The sequence below is a fragment of the Onychostoma macrolepis genome, chromosome 03 (genome assembly GCF_012432095.1).
Source record: "Onychostoma macrolepis isolate SWU-2019 chromosome 03, ASM1243209v1, whole genome shotgun sequence".
In the NCBI taxonomy this organism is placed as follows: domain Eukaryota; kingdom Metazoa; phylum Chordata; class Actinopteri; order Cypriniformes; family Cyprinidae; genus Onychostoma; species Onychostoma macrolepis.
The window spans coordinates 20,193,229-20,214,111 of record NC_081157.1 but is presented as its reverse complement, the minus strand read 5'-3'; the positions used below and the strand labels follow the sequence as shown (position 1 = coordinate 20,214,111).

At 35.9% G+C, this 20,883-nt stretch overlaps 4 protein-coding genes across 5 annotated transcripts in view; 2 read left to right on the top strand and 2 right to left on the bottom strand.

Moving 5' to 3' along the window:
* rsad1 (radical S-adenosyl methionine domain containing 1) overlaps nt 1-19,158 on the top strand; it is a 54,346-nt gene extending 35,188 nt beyond the window's left edge. Inside the window, exons 3-12 of the mRNA XM_058771672.1 lie at nt 15,452-15,528; nt 15,613-15,856; nt 15,963-16,096; nt 16,899-17,103; nt 17,174-17,539; nt 17,757-17,820; nt 18,213-18,360; nt 18,438-18,492; nt 18,786-18,889; nt 19,020-19,158. Coding sequence (XP_058627655.1) covers nt 15,719-15,856; nt 15,963-16,096; nt 16,899-17,103; nt 17,174-17,539; nt 17,757-17,820; nt 18,213-18,360; nt 18,438-18,492; nt 18,786-18,889; nt 19,020-19,149 — 1,344 coding nt within the window. The 5' untranslated portion in view covers nt 15,452-15,528; nt 15,613-15,718 and the 3' untranslated portion in view covers nt 19,150-19,158. The remainder of the gene's footprint in view (nt 1-15,451; nt 15,529-15,612; nt 15,857-15,962; nt 16,097-16,898; nt 17,104-17,173; nt 17,540-17,756; nt 17,821-18,212; nt 18,361-18,437; nt 18,493-18,785; nt 18,890-19,019) is intronic.
* On the bottom strand, nt 95-9,257 carry ankrd40 (ankyrin repeat domain 40). Its single transcript, XM_058771674.1, has 5 exons — nt 8,813-9,257; nt 7,200-7,348; nt 5,034-5,594; nt 3,827-4,008; nt 95-1,464 (listed from the first exon to the last, which is right to left on the bottom strand). Exons 1-5 carry the CDS (start codon nt 8,944-8,946, stop codon nt 1,318-1,320), a joined length of 1,173 nt encoding a protein of 390 aa, XP_058627657.1. The 5' UTR covers nt 8,947-9,257; the 3' UTR covers nt 95-1,317.
* mettl26 (methyltransferase like 26) lies at nt 10,225-14,316 on the bottom strand. Its single transcript, XM_058771675.1, has 7 exons — nt 13,565-14,316; nt 13,264-13,480; nt 11,823-11,985; nt 11,675-11,734; nt 11,516-11,583; nt 10,807-10,885; nt 10,225-10,521 (listed from the first exon to the last, which is right to left on the bottom strand). Exons 1-7 carry the CDS (start codon nt 13,635-13,637, stop codon nt 10,465-10,467), a joined length of 717 nt encoding a protein of 238 aa, XP_058627658.1. The 5' UTR covers nt 13,638-14,316; the 3' UTR covers nt 10,225-10,464.
* The window catches only part of epn3a (epsin 3a), a 39,727-nt gene continuing 37,908 nt past the window's right edge, over nt 19,065-20,883 (top strand). The window contains exon 1 of one of the 2 annotated variants that reach the window (XM_058771665.1): nt 19,065-19,191. The gene's annotated coding sequence lies outside the window, so the exon portion shown is untranslated. Of the gene's footprint in view, nt 19,192-20,615; nt 20,746-20,883 lie in introns of those variants that run through there. The other variant, XM_058771664.1, reaches the window with a different exon arrangement.

Here is a 20,883-nt window from a genome sequence, read left to right as displayed (position 1 = left end):
AACTGAAGTGTATAATACTTCTTTTAATCCCCAGATTCTAGTATTATATAATACTAAAAACTGCACATTAAAAAACAAACAAACAAAAAAACCGTAATGTCAATAATTTATCAGTGTCTTTCCAAGGGGCTAATGTTACATCTCAACAATAGTAGCATATTGTTAACAAATGTTTAATGATCGTATGCTTGGTTAGACAGTCAAACCCTCAGAGAAAACTAAAAACAATTCGTAAGACAAATCTTTAGAAATTCTTCTCACAGTAACACAAACTCTATCAAGTCAAAAAGCTAATTTACAACAAAGTAGTGTTTATGCGCCGCTTCTAAACCTAACCTCAAGCATTCCCCACCAAAAATGCGACCAGAAATTTATTTTATGTTCATAATCAACAATGCAGCGAAGTGTTTAGTAAAATGGCACTACTATTACCTCTATATCTTGAACACAGATCCTGCTTCTCAAAGATGTGAGAACTAAGCACTCAAGAGAAGTCAATATGATGCTGACTGGAAGCTCTCAGTGGTTAAATATCCTATTACGCATCTCCAATTCAGCTCCTCCTAGGGGAAAACCAAGAAATCTTTTGCTACATCGTGAAGTTAAAGAGAAACAAGGACATTTTGCGTTCATACACGAGGCCGATCGACTCCAAACAGTCCATGCTAGTTTATAGAACGAGTTATTTGGCTTACAGTGACTGATAGAACAGCATTCAAAATACAGCACTGAATTCTCAAGGGTTAAATATAAAGGACGCTTCCCTCATAATGGCAAGGTTTTGGTAAAGTGCACAGAGAGTTGTCTGGCAAACAAAACATTTTTTGATTTCAAAGCATTGGTATGAAATTAGCGTGGCTTCCTCCAATCAATGCAGGCATATAAACCACTAAACAACTGATTGGCCAGCATGTTGGACAGACCTCTTGCGATAGGACAGTGTTGTTGGATGTATGATGAAATGCCTACTCTCACACAGTGACCCGATATGAAGGCAAGGCAGTGGGACGGATCTGAACGCCCCGCGGCCTGACAGTATGCAAAAGTCCAGTCGTGAGCTGAATGGATTTGAAGATTCAAATCGCAAACCCCATCCACCCCGGAGCAAGTCAAACCCGTAGAACAAGCTATCTATGGTTACAATGGAGGAGGAGGCACTAAAGATACATCTGTTAATGAAGGAGAGGAGGAATAAGGCTAACATCTTGTATGAACCGTTTACCAACCCAACACGGGAGCATATTTTGGGATCTGAAATGTGTTTGGGATTTCAAGAAGCAGGTCCCAGATAAACCTCTCTGAGTCTGTAATGTGAAGCTAGTAGGTGAGCCTGGAGGCCTTCATGTTGTAGCAGGGCCTGTCGGTCAGACCTCCCTGACCTCCGGAGAACAGAGACAAGCCTTCGGTTTTCTCCAGCACCACCTCCAATTCCTGGAAATCCTGTAGCCGTGCCACGTCTTTATCCTGTTAAAAGAACATGCATACATTTAGACAGATGTAGTGTTGAATGATCTGGAATAGGGCTGTATATATAAGCTTAAAGCATGTGGTTGCCAGATGCCAGAACTTTTCTCTTAAATGGATACATTTCTGCCCAGCTCCACCGTAATATTTCGCTCAGATGAAAGTGTGTATCAGTTTTTCTTCTTTTCATGTGGCCATTTGCTGCATTCAAACCTGTCAGGAAGCCTTAAGTGTAATAAATAGTGAATAAATTCACTTTGTTTTAATAGTAAACTACGCTACACCTACGTCATCCGCTGGAACGCCACTCTCGTGAAGCTAGAGATTACGAGTTATAAAATTTGGATATTTTTCTTACACAAATGCATTGATTCAGAAGGCCAATATTAACACCCCGGAGCCATCTTTTTTTGATGGATGGACATGTTTTTGGGCTTCAAAATCTTGACCACCATTCACTGCCATTATAAAGCTTGGAACAGCAAAGACATTTAATATAACTTTGACTGAATTAGTCTGAAAGAAGAAAGCCATATGCACCTGGGATGGCTTGAGGGTGAGTAAATCATGGGGTAATTTTCATTTTTGGGTGAACTATCCCTTTAATATTAGGTATTTCACTGATTCACTGCAAGCCTCTTGTTTTTATGTAAACAGTGTTTATTTATAAGATATAATATAATTAAAATATTATGCATCAAAGCTTGATTAGGCAAAATAAACCATGCATTTACTGACATTGGTGCTTGTGAATGTGCAATAATTCTGACAATCTAAAAAGAAATTTCTAAAATGATTAATGATAATATCATGATTAATAACCGTGATTATAATTTGTGCGCTAAATAATCAAGATTAGCCATTTAACCACTATTGCGCAGCCATAATCTGAAGTACCCTCCATTTTGAGACTGCAAATGACAGTAACGCTACTAGATATAGCAGCAGAGACATTCCCATGATGCAGTAGGGCTGTTCAGCTCAGTGCGCTGTTGAAGAATTCTTGCCTGAGGCTTTTGTACCCATCATTTTCTGTTTAAAAACACTAAAAACTCAACTCCACTAGTGTCTGCAGATATATATTAAAAAATGGCCAGAAGTTGTCAGATTTTAGCCATTAGAATCAAGTTTGTCGCTCTTTTTGCATTCTACTCAATGTTAAAAAGCACAGCTCAGATTTACCAGCTCAACAAACCTCGTCTGTAGCTGCAGACATGCTTAAACAGGAGAGGATCTTGCTCAACCAAACAGAATGTCACTTTTATGTAGCATCAAGATGACTAAGAGGCCAAAACTAAACCATGAGGAACAGATCCAAATCCCCATTCCTCCACCAACAGCTAGAAATATGCATTTGTGCAGGAAGTGTGGTCTTTGTATTCATTCAAGTGCAAGATCAAACAACAATACTGCCACCAGGATGACAATGCAAAACTCTGTTGTCATGCCCAACAACATTCCTTACCTATAATAATATTTATAAATCTAGCACAGCTTCAAATGTTTTATTGCTTTTAGATGGATACAACAGAATACAAATATTAGGGGAACACAAAAGATTTGTTTTTTTAAATCAAATTAATTCAAGGGATAGTTCACATAGAAAGTGTAAAATTCTCTCATCATTTACTCACCCTGAAGTTGTTTCAAACCTGTATGAGTTTCTTTCTTCTGTTGAACACAAAGGAGCATATTTTGAGGAATGTTAGTAACCAAAAAGTTCAAAGTAGCCACTGAATTCCATAGAGTTCCCCCCAAAAAAATTAAAAATACTACAGAAGTCAATGGCTACCGTCAACTTTGAAAAATAAACAATTCTTCAAAAAATATCTTCTTTTGTGTTCAACAGAAGAAAGAAACAAACAAACATGTTTGGAACAACTTGAGGGTGAGTAAATGACGGCTTTAAGTTTCCACATTAAGATATTATTCCTGACATGTAAATTAAGTTTTAGGGCTGCAAGATTTGGGGAAAAAATTATAGTAATTTTTCCAATTAAACACCAAAAACTCTCAATGAAAACAAATTATTGTAATTGAAAATAATGCATTAAGTTATAATAAAAACAACTACTGATTAAAATAATGAAATTCCTCATTTGTTAGTCGCTTTGGATAAAAGCGTCTGCTAAATGACTAAATGTAAAATAAATTATAATGAATTAAAAACCCATTTTTTATGTGTCTGACATCAACATGCTAAGGCTCAACTGGTTGAATGCTCAATTGTAAGTGGAGCTGCTATTTGTGTACTGCTAATGTAGAGCGTCCCAATCACTGTCTGTTAGGATGCTACCTTAGAAGGCAGCTGCCTGTGTAGGCTGTGAGACTCAACTTAGCTGTTAACAGTCTCGGGCCTCACCTTTCTGAGCATAGTGTTGGGCAGCTTGCGGATCTTCTCCACGTGCTCCGCGCTGATGTCCAGCTCGCGGCAGCACACGCGGAGGAGTGCGCGGTACGTCAGCTCCTGCCGGTCCAGCTCCACCTCGATGAAGTCGTTCTCTCTGACGTTGGTGTTCTGGATGCGCACCTTCAGGACGAGCTCTGAGAAGAGACGGCAAGTCTGAGATTGTGACTTGAGGAATCTCTCTGAATTCCTCAAACCGGTCTGTCTGAGTGCTTGTACATTTAAAGAAAGAGTTCACAAACTTGTTAGTGGAGATCTATCGCTGCCTTCAAGTCGTGTTGGAAAGATCAAATTTACGAGTCAATATGTATGTAAAATGCCTTAAATGTAAACGAGCAGCTGTGATTTTGAGTAAAATACACTACTGTTTGAGGTCATTTTGATTTTTTTTTTTAAGAAATTTATATTTTTGTTTAGTGAGGATGCATTAACTTGATCTGAAGTGACAGTAAAGACATTTTTAATGTTAGATTTCCATTTCAAATAAATTCTGTTCTTTTAACTTTCTATTCATCAAAGATTCCTGGAAAAAGCATAACAGTTTCCACAAAAATATTCAGCAGCACAACCATTTTAAACATTTATTTATAGAGCAGCAAATCAGTATATTATCATGTGATGCTGAAGACTGGAGTGAAGATGCCGAAAATTCAGCTTTGCATCACAGGAATAAATTATATTTTAAAATATTAAAATAGAAAATAATTTATTTTAATTGTAATAATTCTGATCAAATAAATGCAGCCTTGGTGAGCATAACAGACTAAAAAGTTTAAAGATTAAAAATCTTACTGATTTGCTGATGATGTGCGCAAGTATATATTTTTTTCTTTATTTATACAAAATGTATAAATATATAATTTTATTACAAATTTGAATTTTATAACTACAGTTTTAGAAGTTCATATAAAAATTAAAGTACAATTATAGCAATTTAAAGTAACAGATTAATGTTACTTTCATTTTCTTACACTATTTTCATTATTTACAGTGTATCCCACACTATCTGCTTTCTTGCTATCTAGCAACTTCATAAAATCGCCTTTCAGCGTTGCTATCTGCAGTGCTTTTCATGTGGAGGTCAGAGGTGCATCGAATCATATGAAAGGAAGGGCCTTTAGATACTCTTCAGTTCAAGTTTCCTAACAAATCCTCACTGTACCTTGTACGTTAACGGGAAAGGTGCTGGTGAAGAAGAAGGGCTGGAAGGCCGGCATGGATCCACCGAGCTGGGAGCAGTTGATCTGCTGCGGGATGGACTGCTGCCGGGTGACGCTGGCGCTGGGGACCTGCGGCTGGCCGCTGCTTCCGCTGGGAGAAGGAAGCGTGGGACACACTGGGCCGTTCTGTGCTATAGGATGAGGGTGTGTAAACTCGCAGTGGTTGGTGTGATGAGTCTCTGAGGAGAGCTCCATGGGCAGGCCGCCATTCACCACGCCGTTCTGCTCCACCACGGGGATGTAGGGTAACTCCTGCTGGCTCTGGCTGTCTGAGTAAAGGCTCTTGGGCTGCTGATGCGGAGGCGGAAGCTGCTGCTCTTGTGTCGGTGATAAAGTCGCTGGTTCTGACTCCAGGGGCTCTGGATGATTGTTGGTGCCGTTCCGCTGTGCTATGCTCAGGTTGTCACTATCCATCTTGCTGTACAGGAAGGGCGGGTTGGAGAGATAGTTTGGAATGATTGGCAGCTCTGGTTCCTTCACCTCAGGAATGTCTTCCTCTTCCACTGGAGACGGAGCGACAAGCATGAATGTGACAGTGTAAGGACATTAAAGTGCTTAATGAGCATACACGGAAGGTTTTCTGTTTTCTTTTTGCATTTTAGTGTATTGCAGTGTACAAAAAATTATTATATGTGACACTGGACCACAAAACCAGTCATAAGGGTCATCATTTTTTTTAAACTGGGATCTGAAATCTATATGAGAATAAATTAGTTTTCCATTGATGTATGGTTTGTTAGGTTCGGACAATATTTGGCAGAGATATAACTATTTGAAAATCTGGAATCTGAGGGAGTAAAAAAAATCTAAATATTGAGAAAATCGCATATGAGTGCATATTACTAATCAAAAATTAAGTTTTAATATATTTACAGTAGGAAAAATACAAAATATCTTCACAGAACTGATGATTTTTGGCATAAAAGAAAAAATTATAATTTTTACCCATACAATGTATTGTTGGCTATTGCTACAAATATACCCCAGCGACTTGAGACTGGTTTTGTGGTCCAGGGTCACATATGTTATAATAAATTGATAATTGTTGTGGCCAATGATGGATCGAGGGCCAGTATTAAATTCTATATTATTTTGTCTAAATATCTGAAAAAATAAAACACTACAAACTAAATTCAATAGGAATTTCATACAACATGAAAATGGATATTCGTTTTAAGATTTGCTAAACATTACATTTAACAATATTATTAAATTTGTAGTGTTTGTAAAGGTTAACTTTAAGCTAATGCTTTAAAAAGTTGATCAAGATGTCAAAACAGTGGAAGATGGAAGGTTTCAAATATGTATTTTAGTGTTTTCAAGAATTAATACTATGCGAATATGAAGCAAAATATAAAAATTGATAATGGTATGGCTGATAAATTCTGTAATATTTTTTCTAAAAAAATAAAATTAAAATAAAACATTAAAAACTAAAAAAAACAATAGTTTTGAATGCTACAAATGTGGCATCACAATATCACAAAAATTTAAATAATATAAAATGTAAACCAAAGTTTGAAGAACCTTCTGTAAAATTCGTTATCTTTATTATTATTTTTACATTTATTATCTCAGGAAAGTGCATCGTAAATTGACCATGTTAACACTGAATAAAAATGTCAAATAAAAATCTCTAACATTAGTCGACAACCAATATGATACTGAAACACTGTGCACTGCGCAAAAATAGACTTAGGACATTTGATTTGATATGCAAATGTATATCAATTTATAAACATGAGTATTTGTATAGGTCTGTACATTTAATACCCAATTAGTATTAATGGTTACTATCCGCACGCATTTATATTCCAGTGCAGAGGTTCCCAACTTTGGCCCTCGAGCTCCAACCCTAATTATTAAACCCACCCGAACAAGATAATCAAGGGCTTCAGGATTACTAGAAAGTTACAGGCTGGTGAGTTTAACCAAGATTGGAGCTAAGCTCTGCAGGAAAGTGGACCTCGAGGGCCAAAGCTGAGAAACCCTGTTCTAGTATACATATACCAATCAACACAACATTTAGACTATAGACTGTAAATATCTAGACTTTATATGAGGGCTTAGAAAGTATCCGAGCACCTAACGTGTTTCTGAAAACATACCTCCAAGCAGTCTTCTGATTTCAGGCTTGGAAGTGAGTTGAACGGCTAACTCTTCTTTCGCTGTTAGAATGTCTTTGTCGGCTCCGGCATTCAACAGATAGGCCACTATGTGTTTGTGGTTTCTTTTACAGGCCCAATGCAAACACGTCCTGAATGAACAAGGGACATCAGAACTTCTTAAACATGGTATGCAACGTGCATCAGTCAAATGAGTTTGAATGCATTCAGGCATTACTAAAACAAAGCAGTCAAGGCTTGGCATGAGTGTCAGAACAAATCTAACACCTCAATTCAGTTGCTCAACAAATATCCGCAGTGAGAAAACAGAGCCTAAAGACAGGCTGTCTAATTAAGCATGTCAGGAATGCTGCCAGGCTAGATGAAAGGTAAGGGCTTATCTACAGCACTCATAAACTACTCTGCTTTCCTCGGTCCTGCTCTGCACATTATAAACGGCTTTCTGCATTACATCATGACCCTGGGATGATGCATTTTAAACCCTATTAAGGCCACATTTAAACCTGAGTTAAGTAACATACAATGTAAAACAATCAGGTGCAAGAAGGTAGTGAGTTGATTAGCAATTCAAAACTGCCTAACACATAAAATCCCGCCCCAAACTCACACTATTGGTTCATCCTCTGCATATTAAAATGAAACCATTATAATATTGCAGAAAAAGAGAGAGGCCCTGCAATGTGCATACTATCCACCCTATCTGCCCTAAATAGTATTGAAAATTACTAATATCACATAGAATTTAGGATGCATAGTACAGTGAGGTATTCACGCCAAAATGAAAACTTCATCACTCTCAGGCCATTCAAGATGTAGATGAGTTTGTTTCTTCATCAGAACAGATTTGGAGAAATGTAGCATACTTCACTTGCTCACCAACAGATGCTCAGCAGTGAATGGGTGCCGTCAGAATAACAGCTGATAAAAACATCACAATCATCTACAAGTAACTGACACTGACTCTAGTGAAGTGAAAAGCCACATCTTCACAACATTATGTGAAGATTATGTTTTTAATTTCAAACCATTACAAGTCGTCTATCCGTAATACTGCTTTCTCCAGTGAAAAAGTCATATCGTCTGAATCAGGAGAGAAATATGCACAGATCAAAAAGCAGTTCTAAACATATATGTCGGTGCTTCGATGTGAGAGGACAATAGGGAGGAAATGTTATTATGGATTCGCATTTTCATGTAAATTACTGTAATGTTTTTATCAGCTGTTTGGACTCTCATTCTGACGGCACCCATTCACTGCACAGCATCCATTGGTGAACAAGTGATGTAATGCTAAATTTTTCCCAATCTGTTCCAATGAAGAAACAAACTCCTCTACATCTTGAATGGCCTGGGAGTAAGTAGCTACATTTCAGCAATTTTTTTATTTTTGTGTAAACTATTCCTTTAAGAAGGGGGACACTGTGCCCCTTGGGTCACATATCTAGCCGTGTCTTCACTGTCAAGTATAAACTATGCCCAGCAGCTCTGTCATTTTAATAACGAAGGCGAATTGCTGTTTAAGAAAAGATTAATATAACTGCATAGACTCGAAAATGAAATATAAAGCAGGCTGTCTGCTGACTGTTAATACGCACCATCCGTTAATCTCATTCTGAGAGTTGATGTTGACTCCGCTCTCCACTAAAGTCTTCACCTCCTCAATGTCTCCGATGGCACTGGCCTCTCTCAGACGCTCCTGCAGCTCTTTATCCAGCGATGTCGTTGACATTATTCAAGTCTTTATGGAAATAAAAGCTTCATACGAACTGACACACTGTGCTTTTAAGACAGGAGACAAAAATAGACACTCAACTTGCTCCGCCGTGGCTTAAACTCTTGTCTGTTCTGGATGATTTTCGACAGTGGAGTTGAAAGGAGTCTATTTACAGTCTTTAGATTGAAATCGGATCAAAACGGCACAGAATAATAAATAGGGTTGTGTTCAAATAATCTTTCGCCGACTACCGCAATCCACTGGTATCCGCTGCACCTCCCATGTTGGGGGCAACTTTCTGTGTAACACCTTCAGATCATGATCTTTGGTTCCTACATACGATAGTCAGTAAAACACACTTAAAAACTAAGATAAGAGTCCGATCAGAGGTCAAGGAATACAAAAGCTGTAGTCAATAAACAAACTCTGTGCGAGATAATACACTGATATTCTTTATTGATCAAGGAACGTCGATTGCATAATGGAAGAGCAGTAATTAAATCTACTGTGCAGCTAATATTAGTGTTTCATTACATTTCAAACAAAAAGGCACACATTTTGCCTTGAAATGTGAGGATTTCCATATTTAGCTACTGGCATACAAATATTTATTGAAATGATATTCGCTGTAACTATGATTGAATTGATTATCCATCAATGTGATAAAAATATACATTTACATGTATGCATTTGGCTTAAAAGCAAAACCAAAGCAACTCGCATTGCATTCAAAATACACATTTGATCAGCTTTCTTGCTTTTGGCACATGGTGGTTGGTCAACAAGCTTAAGATTTTACAAGACATTCTTAGCAGAAACTATGGTTAGCATGGTAAATCTTGAAATAACACTTCAGAACTATTATCCAGATAACCAATGAGGATGAAATCGAAGAAATTCATAGATATGGCTCTATCAATATTATGTGCACATCGTTTTAAACATCTGCCTAAATTATTATTAATTTCCTTTGGTGTGAAACAATGCATCCTACAAGAACTAGTGCTGTCAAACAATTAATCGCATCCAAAATAAAAGTTTTTGTTTACATTATATGTGAATGTGTACTGTGTATATTTATTATGTGTATATATAAATATATTTTTCAGAAAAATGTTATTTTTATATATTAAATATATTTATTTATAAAATAAATTATATGAATATAAATATAGACATGTGAATACATGTAAATATTTTCAAAATATATACTGCATGTGTGTGTTTTATATATATATATATATATATATATATATATATATATATATATATATATATATATATATATATATATATATATATATATATATATATATATATATATATATACACATAATAAATATACACAGAACACGCACATATTATGCAAACAAAAACTTTTATTTTGGATGCTTATATTAATCGTTTGACAGCATTAACATCTTTTCCAGAAAGAGAGTGATGATCAATTTCAGCAAAGCCTTTGTATTATTCAGTATCTTTAAACCGTTAAAACACTGCAGTCCACTCAAATGTAAATACAGTGTTATTCTATTAAACCACACTGTCCTTGTGAAACAGTAAGCACTTGTTGTTGGCAGGCATATCAACCTAGAAAATCAAAAACAGAAACAGATGCATTTACAAGCCTTTGATGACTCGAGGTGGTGAATCATCACATAATCAAGCCAATCAAAAGCAAGAACAAGGTGTATAAGGCATGAAGTCAGATTAATTTGCAATGGATCATGGCCAAGTAATGGATTTCAGCCTCTAAGAAAAACCTTCACAGCAAGAATTTTAATGAGGAGGCTTGACATGGATCATAGCATCTTAAAGTATATTTTCATTTAGCATGCACTGCACCACACCAGATTGTGAATTACAAACACTTACGATTTCTTCCAATCGCAGTCCATTTTCCTGGCCTAGTGTTTTCAGTAATGACACATCTCTTAGACCCCACTCTGGATTTCTGTAAAACAAAATTGTTAAAAACAATATGATACAGGGTAAAATTGTAAGAGAACTTGTATTAAGATCTTTGATGTTATCCTTTGGGAATCACATAGCAAAATAATTACTTACTTTCTCAGTATTTTTGTCTGGTTTTCCAGTACAAATATCTAAATGTTCCTAAAATATGACATACATAATTTAATCTAAATAACTATTAGGTCTATAACATATTAAGTGAGTTTATTCTTAAAACAAGAAAAATATCTATCAATGGGGTAAAAAAAAAAAAAAACTTGATTCAAAGGCAAAAAAGGTTTTTGTTTGTGTGTTTATTATTTAAGCATAAACTTAATTTGATTTAATTTACTGGTTTTTTTATTTTAAAACAAGACTTTACATAGATGTTTGTAATGGAAAACAAGAAAAATACTAAGATTATTAGTTTTTTTTTTTTGGTGAGCGAATCCACAAAAATAACATTTTGTGAATTGCAGTGACCATCTAAACACACTATAAGTGTCGTATGGCTGGAGTTTTTTTTTTTTTTTTTCACAAGCATTTCACACCAGTGAAATAAATTTGATTAAGAATCTTCTTAGGCAATACAGATGCTGTACCTTTGCCAGCGATTTCCTTTATCACTAACCTGTATCTCAAGCTGTGGTCAAAGTCAACATTACTCTGAGGAGTAATTGATCCATTGAAAGCATAAGGCTGTAAAAAATTTATCAGATTCAAGCCATTAGAAGCCAATAAATGTAAGCGAATGCATTAAAAAAAAATCAGCTTAACATGCTGCAAATACCCCATAAGTCAGAAGCAATCCTTGTGGCTTCAGTATTTTTCCAACACCATTAAACAGACCCTAAAACAAGCGAAAAAAGGTTAGGTGATTTATAACGCAGACATTCAACAAACAGAGAAAGAGAAACAAAAGTAAGCAAGCTTAATACCCTTGTGCAGGCCAGAGGTGAGATGTGCATCATGTTGATGTTCACAATGAGCTCACATGACTCGGGTTGAATTCCAGCCCAGGTCTCCCAACTCTGAGACACATCAAGATAGATGGGGGGCTTTACATTCTGCAGCTTATGATACTCTCTATATGCCTCGATACTGCAATACAAAAATTAAATCACAAAATGGTTCTTAAAATAAGTCATCAGACATTTAGCATTCAATAGCAAGAATTAATTAATGGTATGCAGCCTAATCTGAAGAACAGTCGGGATGCGCTTTGAACTAACCTTTAAAGGGTAGTTCACCCAAAAGTTAAAATAGGCATCATTTACTCAGTTGTTGCAACCATGCATGAGTTTCTCTCTAGTGTTAAACACAAAAGAAGATATTCTGAAGAATGTTAGTAAACAAACAGTTGACGGTAGCCATTGATTTCCATAGCATTTTGTTCCCTCCTTTGGAAGTCAATGGCTACCGTCAACTGTTCGGTTACCCACAGTTTTCAAAATATCTCCTTTTGTGTTCAACAGCTGGAAAAAATTGAGGTTTAGACAACTTTAAAGCGAGTAAATAATGGACAGAAGTTTTCATTTTTGGGTGAACCAATTAAATGACTTAATTTCTGTGAATTAGCTGGGGACAAAAACCCAAACTTTAATGCAGCTTTATCAATAAATGGTGAGAGAATTGCCTCTATTTTTTATTTATTTTTTTCTCAGCAATGACATTCAGGACATTATATTTCTAACACTAACACAAGAAATAAAGTAGGTCGACTTGATTTATCCATCGAGAGTTCATTGGATTGTTTAATTTCTGTCGTTATTTGCTATTATTCCGTTAAAGTTTATTATATGAACTGGTCTCATTATAGTACCTAAATGATTATGTGGATATCATTTGACAATATTTATTAAGCCTGCGTGGCATCAGCTCTAAATGAAATCGTTTTATTTGAATTTTGTGAAAGATTAGATTACAAAGTTTTTTCTTTTTCTTTGGAATAACATGAATTTATGAATAATGCTAAGATCAAGAACGTGTACTTTGAAAGACCTTTCCAATTAAAAAAAAAAAAAAAAAAAAATATTGTATTCGTTTATTACTAACTAGACTAGAGCACAAAAGGTTTCTAAAAGTGACTACCATCTAGTGACAGATGTGTGCACCTGCACTCTGAGCAAACTTTGGTAAGTGAACTATCGTAATCACAAGATTGCACGGGAAAATATCAATTAAAGGATTATTTAATAAAGTATTTCATCTCTTCATTATTCAGTAAATGAGATTTGTTTTCATAACTTGAATAGTTTCAAGCAATGCATTTCTGCAGCAGTCTGAATGTATCTCTGGCGCATAAGAGATTGAGAGACTTCACGTCTACATATAAAGTCAAGAATTTAAGACAAATCAAGGTGTCGCGCGTATATTTACCTCGATATCGACTGTGCTTCAATTTCAGACGGTTGCCATGTAATGTTGGGAAATGCTTTGGCAAAGTGAATAACATGCTGTCCTGTTCCAGAAGATATTTCCAGAGCGACCAGAGGCCTGTCGGATGTCACTCTGCTTTTTAATACAGCGAGGATCGGGTCTTTATTTCTGTCGGCTGCTGCAGCATTCAGCATTTTACACATCCGACGACAAGTTCCTGGAACCAAGAGCAAAACGTGAAGAGCTACAACAGCAACCGGAAGAAGCGACGTTAGTCAAACCAGCCAGAATCCAACGAGACCTTTAAAAGCTGCAAAGTACGGCGATCCGAAACACTTATTCCTAAATTGTGCAAATGCCCAAAACAAATTCATGCATTTCGATGATGGCAGCTCACACCAGGTCACATGAGATGCTCCTTCATTTCGTAACAGCGTAGAATTGCAGGGTTGCAAAAATAACTTTTTAACCAAAAGGTTTAAATATTCACTCCGTACGGTTTAATGCACAATCTCCACTTCAGTGCAATACGATTTAAGAGTGTAATGCATTAGAGTCCACATCCCATAATGCATCGCGCTTCAACTTCCCTTTTGCCTTCAAAAAGTGGCGCTTTAAAGCAAGTAGCTGTATTTGCTATGGGGCTTCAACTTCTCTCTGGTCCAGTTTGTTTTCTGCTTTGCACAATTGAAACATGCATTTTTAAAGAAACAGGTTTCTTTTGTCAATTTTTGAAAACAAAAACTGAACTGTAGAAATCACCCAGGAGAATAGAAACCTGCTCTTTAGAAATAGAAATAGGATCCTGCTCTTTAGCTCGGTGTTGTTAACCAATGCGAGAAGTGTTGCAGTTGTGCAGAATACTAATAAGAATACTTCAGTTGTCACCATTACAACAAGAAAGCCAAACCATAATGCATTAGAATATTATGTGTTGCAATACAACGCAACAAAAACAACAGTTCGCAGGTTCAACAGTTCAAGCTCCAAAACAGCACCAAAAAAGACTGTGTGATAGTTATGTGATGTTTGTTTAATTTGGTGACTTACTAAAGCTTTATTTATGGGTCAAAGGCAAGATGTCCCATTTTGGTGTCTGCATCAAATTAAATGTACAAAAGTGATTTTATATCAGTATAAAGCATATTAAAGTGTCTGCTTTAATGTTTTACATAACTCTTGTGAAAATAAAATGTCAAAATATGGGTGAAATAATGTTGCATCATCATTCGGTGACAGATATGTTAAAGGAAAAAAACATAGGCTTCTTATTCTGACCTGTAAAAATATAAAAGAAAACGATATTACACTAAATTTTATCATATGTGACCCTGTACCACAAAACATAAGAAGCACAGGTATATTTGTAGCAATAGCCAACAATACATTGAATGAGTGAAAATTATTGATTTTTCTTTTATGCCAAAAATCATTAGAATATTAAGTAAAGATCATGTTCCATGAAGATATTTAGTAAATTTCCTACTGTAAATGTATCAAAACTTAATTTTTGGTTAGTAATGTACATTGCTAAGAACTTTATTTGGACAACTTTAAAGGCGATTTTCTCAATATTTTGATTTTTTTGCACCCTCAGATTACAGATTTTCAAATAGTTGTATCTCAGACAAATATTGTCCGATCCTAACAAACCATACATCAATGGAAAGCTTATTTATTCAGCTGATGTATAAATCACAATAATAAAAAAAGACCCTTATCACTGTTTTGTGGTCCAGGGTCACATATTTTAAACGAATAAAAACTTCTTGCTGACAAATGGGTGAACCTAGTGGTTTGAATGATAGTGGCAAAGATTAGTAGATTTAAAAATGACCATTATTTAGTTTTTGGGGGGCTTTTAATATCATCTAGTGATTCTTGCTATAAATAACGCCTGACAGGATTTTTTGGAATGTGGACTATTGTTACACTGAATTACATGTTTTCATTGTGAAAGTATGATAGTCTTTATTTTTTGCTCAGAAAAAATAAAATTAAACAGCCCACATCTCTAAGGTACAGAAAGTACCTTAAAAAAATCAGTGGCTGGTGGTGAAAGCACGCCACCGTGCGGGTATCTACGGTATTTTAGCTTAGGTAATTTATTTTGATCAGTAATTAAGGCATGCATTTTCATTGCTCTTTATTTAAAAATACTTTTATTTATTTATTTATTTTATTACAGATGACCATCTAAATAAAATAAAAAAAAGGAAATATAAAAAGCCTGGATATGACAAAAAACAAAAAAAACAAAACAAGGTAATTAAAAATATCACTTCAGAAACATGTACCGTAGATAACAATTGATTGTTTATTGTTATTATTATTATTATTTTTCTTCAGAACATCAGCGTTCCACATCTTTGTGACGCAGTGTGTTGCAGTAAAATAGCACCGTGCAGAAAATATGGCTGAAGCGTAACTTCACTGAGGTTTCTTCAAGTACAGTATGCCGAGACGAACATTACTAACACAACAGCACGCTTTACAGTGTTTGGGAACGGCGCTCGGTTCTGTACTGTCGAGATCTGTCGCTACCAAACACAGCTGGCCTCCTCACGCGGACGAAGCATCACTTTATATCCACGTGAGTGTCTATAAACACGTCCGTCAAAGCCAGTCACTGGCAAATACAGAGAATGGTAGCCTAAATGTATTCCGTTTTACCTGTCTGTATTTATCCTCTCATACAGTGGCCCTATTGCCTAAAAAGATGCTCCTACTGCAACTTCAACAAGTATATTCCTCGGAATCAAAACCACGCGGTCATGACAGAATGTCTGCAGAAAGAGACACAAACCTTACTGCAGCTCAGTCAGGTCTCCAGGTCAGTGTGCAGTATGCTTTAAAGAGTATTCTTAAGAACACAATGAAAAATTTCAAAAAATTCTCCTTTTGGTTACATTTTTATTTTTATAGTCCACTTTAGACACTCTACTAACTATAAGTAACTTTGTAACTACATGTCAACCCTGCTGGAAAAAAAAACCAATAGAACCCTGTCCAAAACACAATAGAAAATGTAATGGTTTTAATGGTTATAATGGGAATTGTATTGGTTTTAATGAAAACTATAATGGTGTCTACTGGTATGTGATTGATTATATTGGTGGGATGTTAAATCCTATTGGAAAAATGCCCAAAACACACTACAAAAAGGAATTTTGTAATGGTTTTACTGTAAAAAGCTAATGGTTCATAATAGTTTATAGTTTCTGTGATGGTTTCTATTGGGCTGCTATTGTTTTGTTTGTTTTTTAGCAGGGAACTAATTCTCATTAATTTGTAACTACATGTCTACTAACTCTCAGTAGGGTAGGTTTAGTGTGAGTAGAATAAGTTGACATATACTTGCAAAGTGTCTCATAGTCAGTATATTGTATGTTGTGGACCCATCAAAATAAAGTGTTAGGAGATATTAAACAGACAGTCTACTAATACTCTGCTAGTTGACATGTAGTTGCAAAGTTACTTACTGTTAGTAGAATGTCTAAAGTGGACTATCAAAATAAAGTGTTACCCTCCTTTTTGTAAGAAACGACTAACTACAGGTTTGGAACAACATGTGGGTAGACAAAATGTTTATTTTTGGGTGAACTATATCCCTTTAATTCTGTATTGTCGTGTAGGATCAGCTCTGTGTTTTTTGGAGGAGGAACACCAAGCCTGGCTCAGCCCTCCACAATCGCTGCTGTCTTGGAGACCGTCTCCAAACACGCTCATCTCTCAGATGAAGCAGAGGTCACTCTGGAAGTGAACCCTACACCTGCTGGAAAAGCTAGTCTGAAAGACTTCACGCTAGCAGGAGTTAACCGGTTTTCTGTTGGAATCCAGGTATGTCGCATGCACATGATGTTACGTAGTTTTGACCAAGTCTCCGTAGATCTAATGCTATTCTCCACAGTCGCTGAATGATGATCACCTGAGGGTACTAGGAAGGGATCACGATTCCCAGCATGCTCTCTGGACCGTGTCAGAGGCCAGGACGCTCTGCCCGGGACGCGTGTCAGTGGATGTCATGTTTGCGCTTCCAGGACAGAGTGTAAAGGCATGGGAGAGTGAGCTGGACAAATTGCTGCCGGTTTGTGATGATCACGTTTCACTGTATCAGCTGACTTTGGAAAGGGGTACGCAGCTTTTTAAACAGGTTGACAGCGGTGAACTAAGCGTGCCTGGTGAAGATGTCACAGCTGTTATGTACAATTCAGCACGAGGAGTCCTGGAGAAAGCTGGGTTTTGTCAATACGAAGTGTCCAACTTTGCCAAAAACGTAAGTTATAATTGCTTAAATTATTATAAGGTGAAAAAAATAAGAAGTTCCTGTAGCACTAGCAACACCAAGAGCATTCTTAGGTGTACAACTAAAATGTAATGTGCTGCAAGTCGCTCTGGATAAGAGTATCTGCCAAATGAATAAATGCTATATTATGCACAGTAAATAATAGAAATGTGGAAATAGTAGATTGTGGATTATGTGTTTATTGTAGAACGCTGTCAGTGAACACAATATTGGGTACTGGAAGGGACGTCAGTACATCGGTGTAGGACCAGGTACGTTTGTGCACATACACTACTGTTCAAAAGATTTTTTAAAAGAGATTAATGCTTTTATTCAGTAAAGAGATTGATAATGTTACAAAATATTTATCTTTTACATAAATTGTTCTTTTGGTCTTTCTATTCATCAGAGAATCCTTAAATGTATCATAGTTTCCACAAAAATATTAAGCAGCACAACTGTTTTTAACACGATAATAAGAAATGTTTCTTGAGCAGCAAATCAGCATATTAGACTGATTTCTGAAGGATCATGTGACACTGAAGAATGGAGTAATGATGCTGAAAATACAGCTGTGCATCACAGGAATAAATATCATTTTAACATTTTTTCAAACAGAAAACAGTTGTTTTTGTCTGTTTTTGTGTTCAATATCATTTGTTAGGGGCACATGGGCGGTTTGTGCTGCGTGCAGTGGGAGGAGTTCAGAGGGAAGCACGAACCCAGACTTTAGAACCAGATGTTTGGATACGAGAGGTTCAGCGTCACGGTCACGGGACACGCCGCCGAATACAGCTCGACCACCGTGGCCTGTAAGACTATCTCCTCTGTGGAGCGATTTTGCAGACTGTTACTGAGTTATTGAATCAGATGGAAATTGTATCTGCAGGCTGGAGGAGGTTTTGGTGATGGGTCTGCGTATGAATGAAGGAATCGCTCAGCAGGTACAGTGGACCACTGGATAACATTTCAACCAGTTATGTTTTGCATTAAAAAAAAGAAACTTTTGGGTGATTTACTATTAGTAGTAGTAGTATATTTTGCATTGACATTTTCATTACAATTAAGCACATTTTTCCAAAAATTATTATTAGTTATTGACTATTTAAAATGTACAGTATGTTTATAATATTTTTATTTATTTATTTTGTCTAAATTGGGGTGCCATTTTAGATAAAGCTAATGAAGTGACTGATGCCTTTAAATTTTCTGCTTTATTTTTTTTTTTATATTGTAGCACTGGGAGCTGTTCAGCCCAGAAGATGACCTCCAACAGATTTTTGGGATGTCTGAAAAAGTTCAAGAATTTCAAGCAGGGGGACTTTTAATACTTAATGACAGGTAATGTTTACTGCTGAAATATAATCTGTGTGTTTTACTTGTTAAATAAACCAAGTTGTGATGTGTTCATTGCTTTTTCAGTTATACATCAATGCCCCATTGATCTTTATGTCTTATCTTTGTATTTTAGGGGTTTGCGGTGTTCCTGGGAAGGGTTAGCATTGCTGGACAGCATCTTACCCACAATGCTGCTGGAATTAGAGATGTTTTTCAAAAAGCAGTACACCAGCAGAAAGACAGACATTCAGAGAGACAGATGACAGTTTTCATCAGAGAAATATGAGAAAGAGATTGCACACAAGGTAATGCATAATAAGGTAAAAGCGAAACAAACTCACTCATGTGAAGAAACTTGAAGAATGAACATTGGTCAGTGATGACACTTTTTATTTTTTTTATTTATTAATTTATTCACAAATACAGTACGTAGTTTTCTACGATGAGCATGTTTTTAATGTCTGAATTTAGATTTTTTCATTTTGTTTTGTTGGGGATGCATATAAGGTAAATATGTGAGAATATGATCTTGATATAATGTTGAAGAAAAAATGCATGTGAACACCTGTGCATATGCTTCATTTTTTTAAAAGAGTTTTGATTTTGCTTAATCAAAATGTCATAACTTCCATTGAAAATGACAAACTTCTCACTGGTGATGTATAAAGGACATCTCCAATCATTTAGTCCACTTAAATGACACCCACAATTCAAAATCCAATCAACAACTATACATTTGTTTTCTTTGGCGTTAATTTGTTACACTCTGATGTACGTTTCAATGTGGAAGAGAAGATCTGCCGCTACTTCCATTTAATCGTGACTTTAAGTTAATTACTTTTTATATTGAAAAAATATATGAAAAACTAAACTTTAAAAAAAAAAAGGAAAATATAGTAGTTTTACATTATGGTTACATCACATGATCATTTTAGAGTCATCACATTGAAAGTTTCTGAAAATGGTATGAAAGTTTTTAAAAATCATATGAAATGAATACAGGGTATTTCTAAGAACTTGAGATGTGTGTTTTAAACTGGATTTGTAAAATATTGGCAATTTTTACATTTTTTTTTTTTTTAAATATTATTTTAATACATTCAGGAATCTGTAAAAAATGAACACAGTAAACTAGATAATTGCCTTCTCTGATCTATTTGATGTGATTGTATGCCCTCAGGGCTTTTATATCTTGAGTTATTTGGCACAGAAGTGGTTTCTCACAGCATCTGCCATTTGAAGTTACTCTTCTTCAAACCACCCACATTCTGGTTAGACAGAAGGTCTTTGAAGAATCATGAATTATTAATTTTGCTCCCAATTCACAGCATTATTCCTTGTTTAAGCACAATTAAAATATATTTAGTTATTTTAACTATCATTTTGAAAGTAATGTAGTTCAGACAACATTTTCAAGCTATTCATAATAGAAAAGGCATCACAGTAAACCAGCGGTACGCTGTCCATGGTACTGAGCGCCGATTGCATAACGCTACCAAACAAATAGTCATGTTAATATCCGTGTATGCACTGAAACGTTTGTGCTATGCTTGCTTGTCTTACCTTTAATGTAGGTTATCATTTATTGTTCTCAATATTCATCACTGGATTCATGAATATTCAAAGTCTAAAGGGAATTCATCTGTCAGCTGCGTCGTGTTGAATCATGTCTATTATGCAAAGCGTGATTGTACTGTATTGTCCGGGACTCGCACATAGGAGTGCGTGGGCGCGTTTCTTACTAATATGAGAGAATTTTACGCCAGCATAGCGATGATGACTCAAGCCACTGCAGATGATGAGAACCATGGCTTCACCACCCACTCCTTTCTTCCCGTTGTTCACCCATAGATGGTCATGTGAGTACACTGGTTTCTCCTTAAAGCAGAGGCGTAGTTATTGTCTGTCTGCAAAACTGAGGTGAGGTGGGGGACACGGTATAAATATAGCTCCGCTTATGAATATTAAATATGTGATGTTACATTCTCTCATTTGTC

Excerpts from the sequence above, each read along its gene's own strand:
- ankrd40 (XM_058771674.1), bottom strand. The coding sequence starts at position 8,946 with ATGTCAACGACATCGCTGGATAAAGAGCTGCAGGAGCGTCTGAGAGAG. Across the intron at positions 5,595-7,199 it reads AATCAGAAGACTGCTTGGAG|TGGAAGAGGAAGACATTCCT; the intron begins GTATGTTTTCAG and ends CTCCGTCTCCAG. Across the intron at positions 4,009-5,033 it reads CTTTCCCGTTAACGTACAAG|AGCTCGTCCTGAAGGTGCGC; the intron begins GTACAGTGAGGA and ends GTCTCTTCTCAG.
- mettl26 (XM_058771675.1), bottom strand. The coding sequence starts at position 13,637 with ATGAATTTGTTTTGGGCATTTGCACAATTTAGGAATAAGTGTTTCGGA. Across the intron at positions 11,584-11,674 it reads GATTGCTTCTGACTTATGGG|CCTTATGCTTTCAATGGATC; the intron begins GTATTTGCAGCA and ends AATTTTTTACAG. Across the intron at positions 10,886-11,515 it reads GACCACAGCTTGAGATACAG|AAATCCAGAGTGGGGTCTAA; the intron begins GTTAGTGATAAA and ends TTTGTTTTACAG.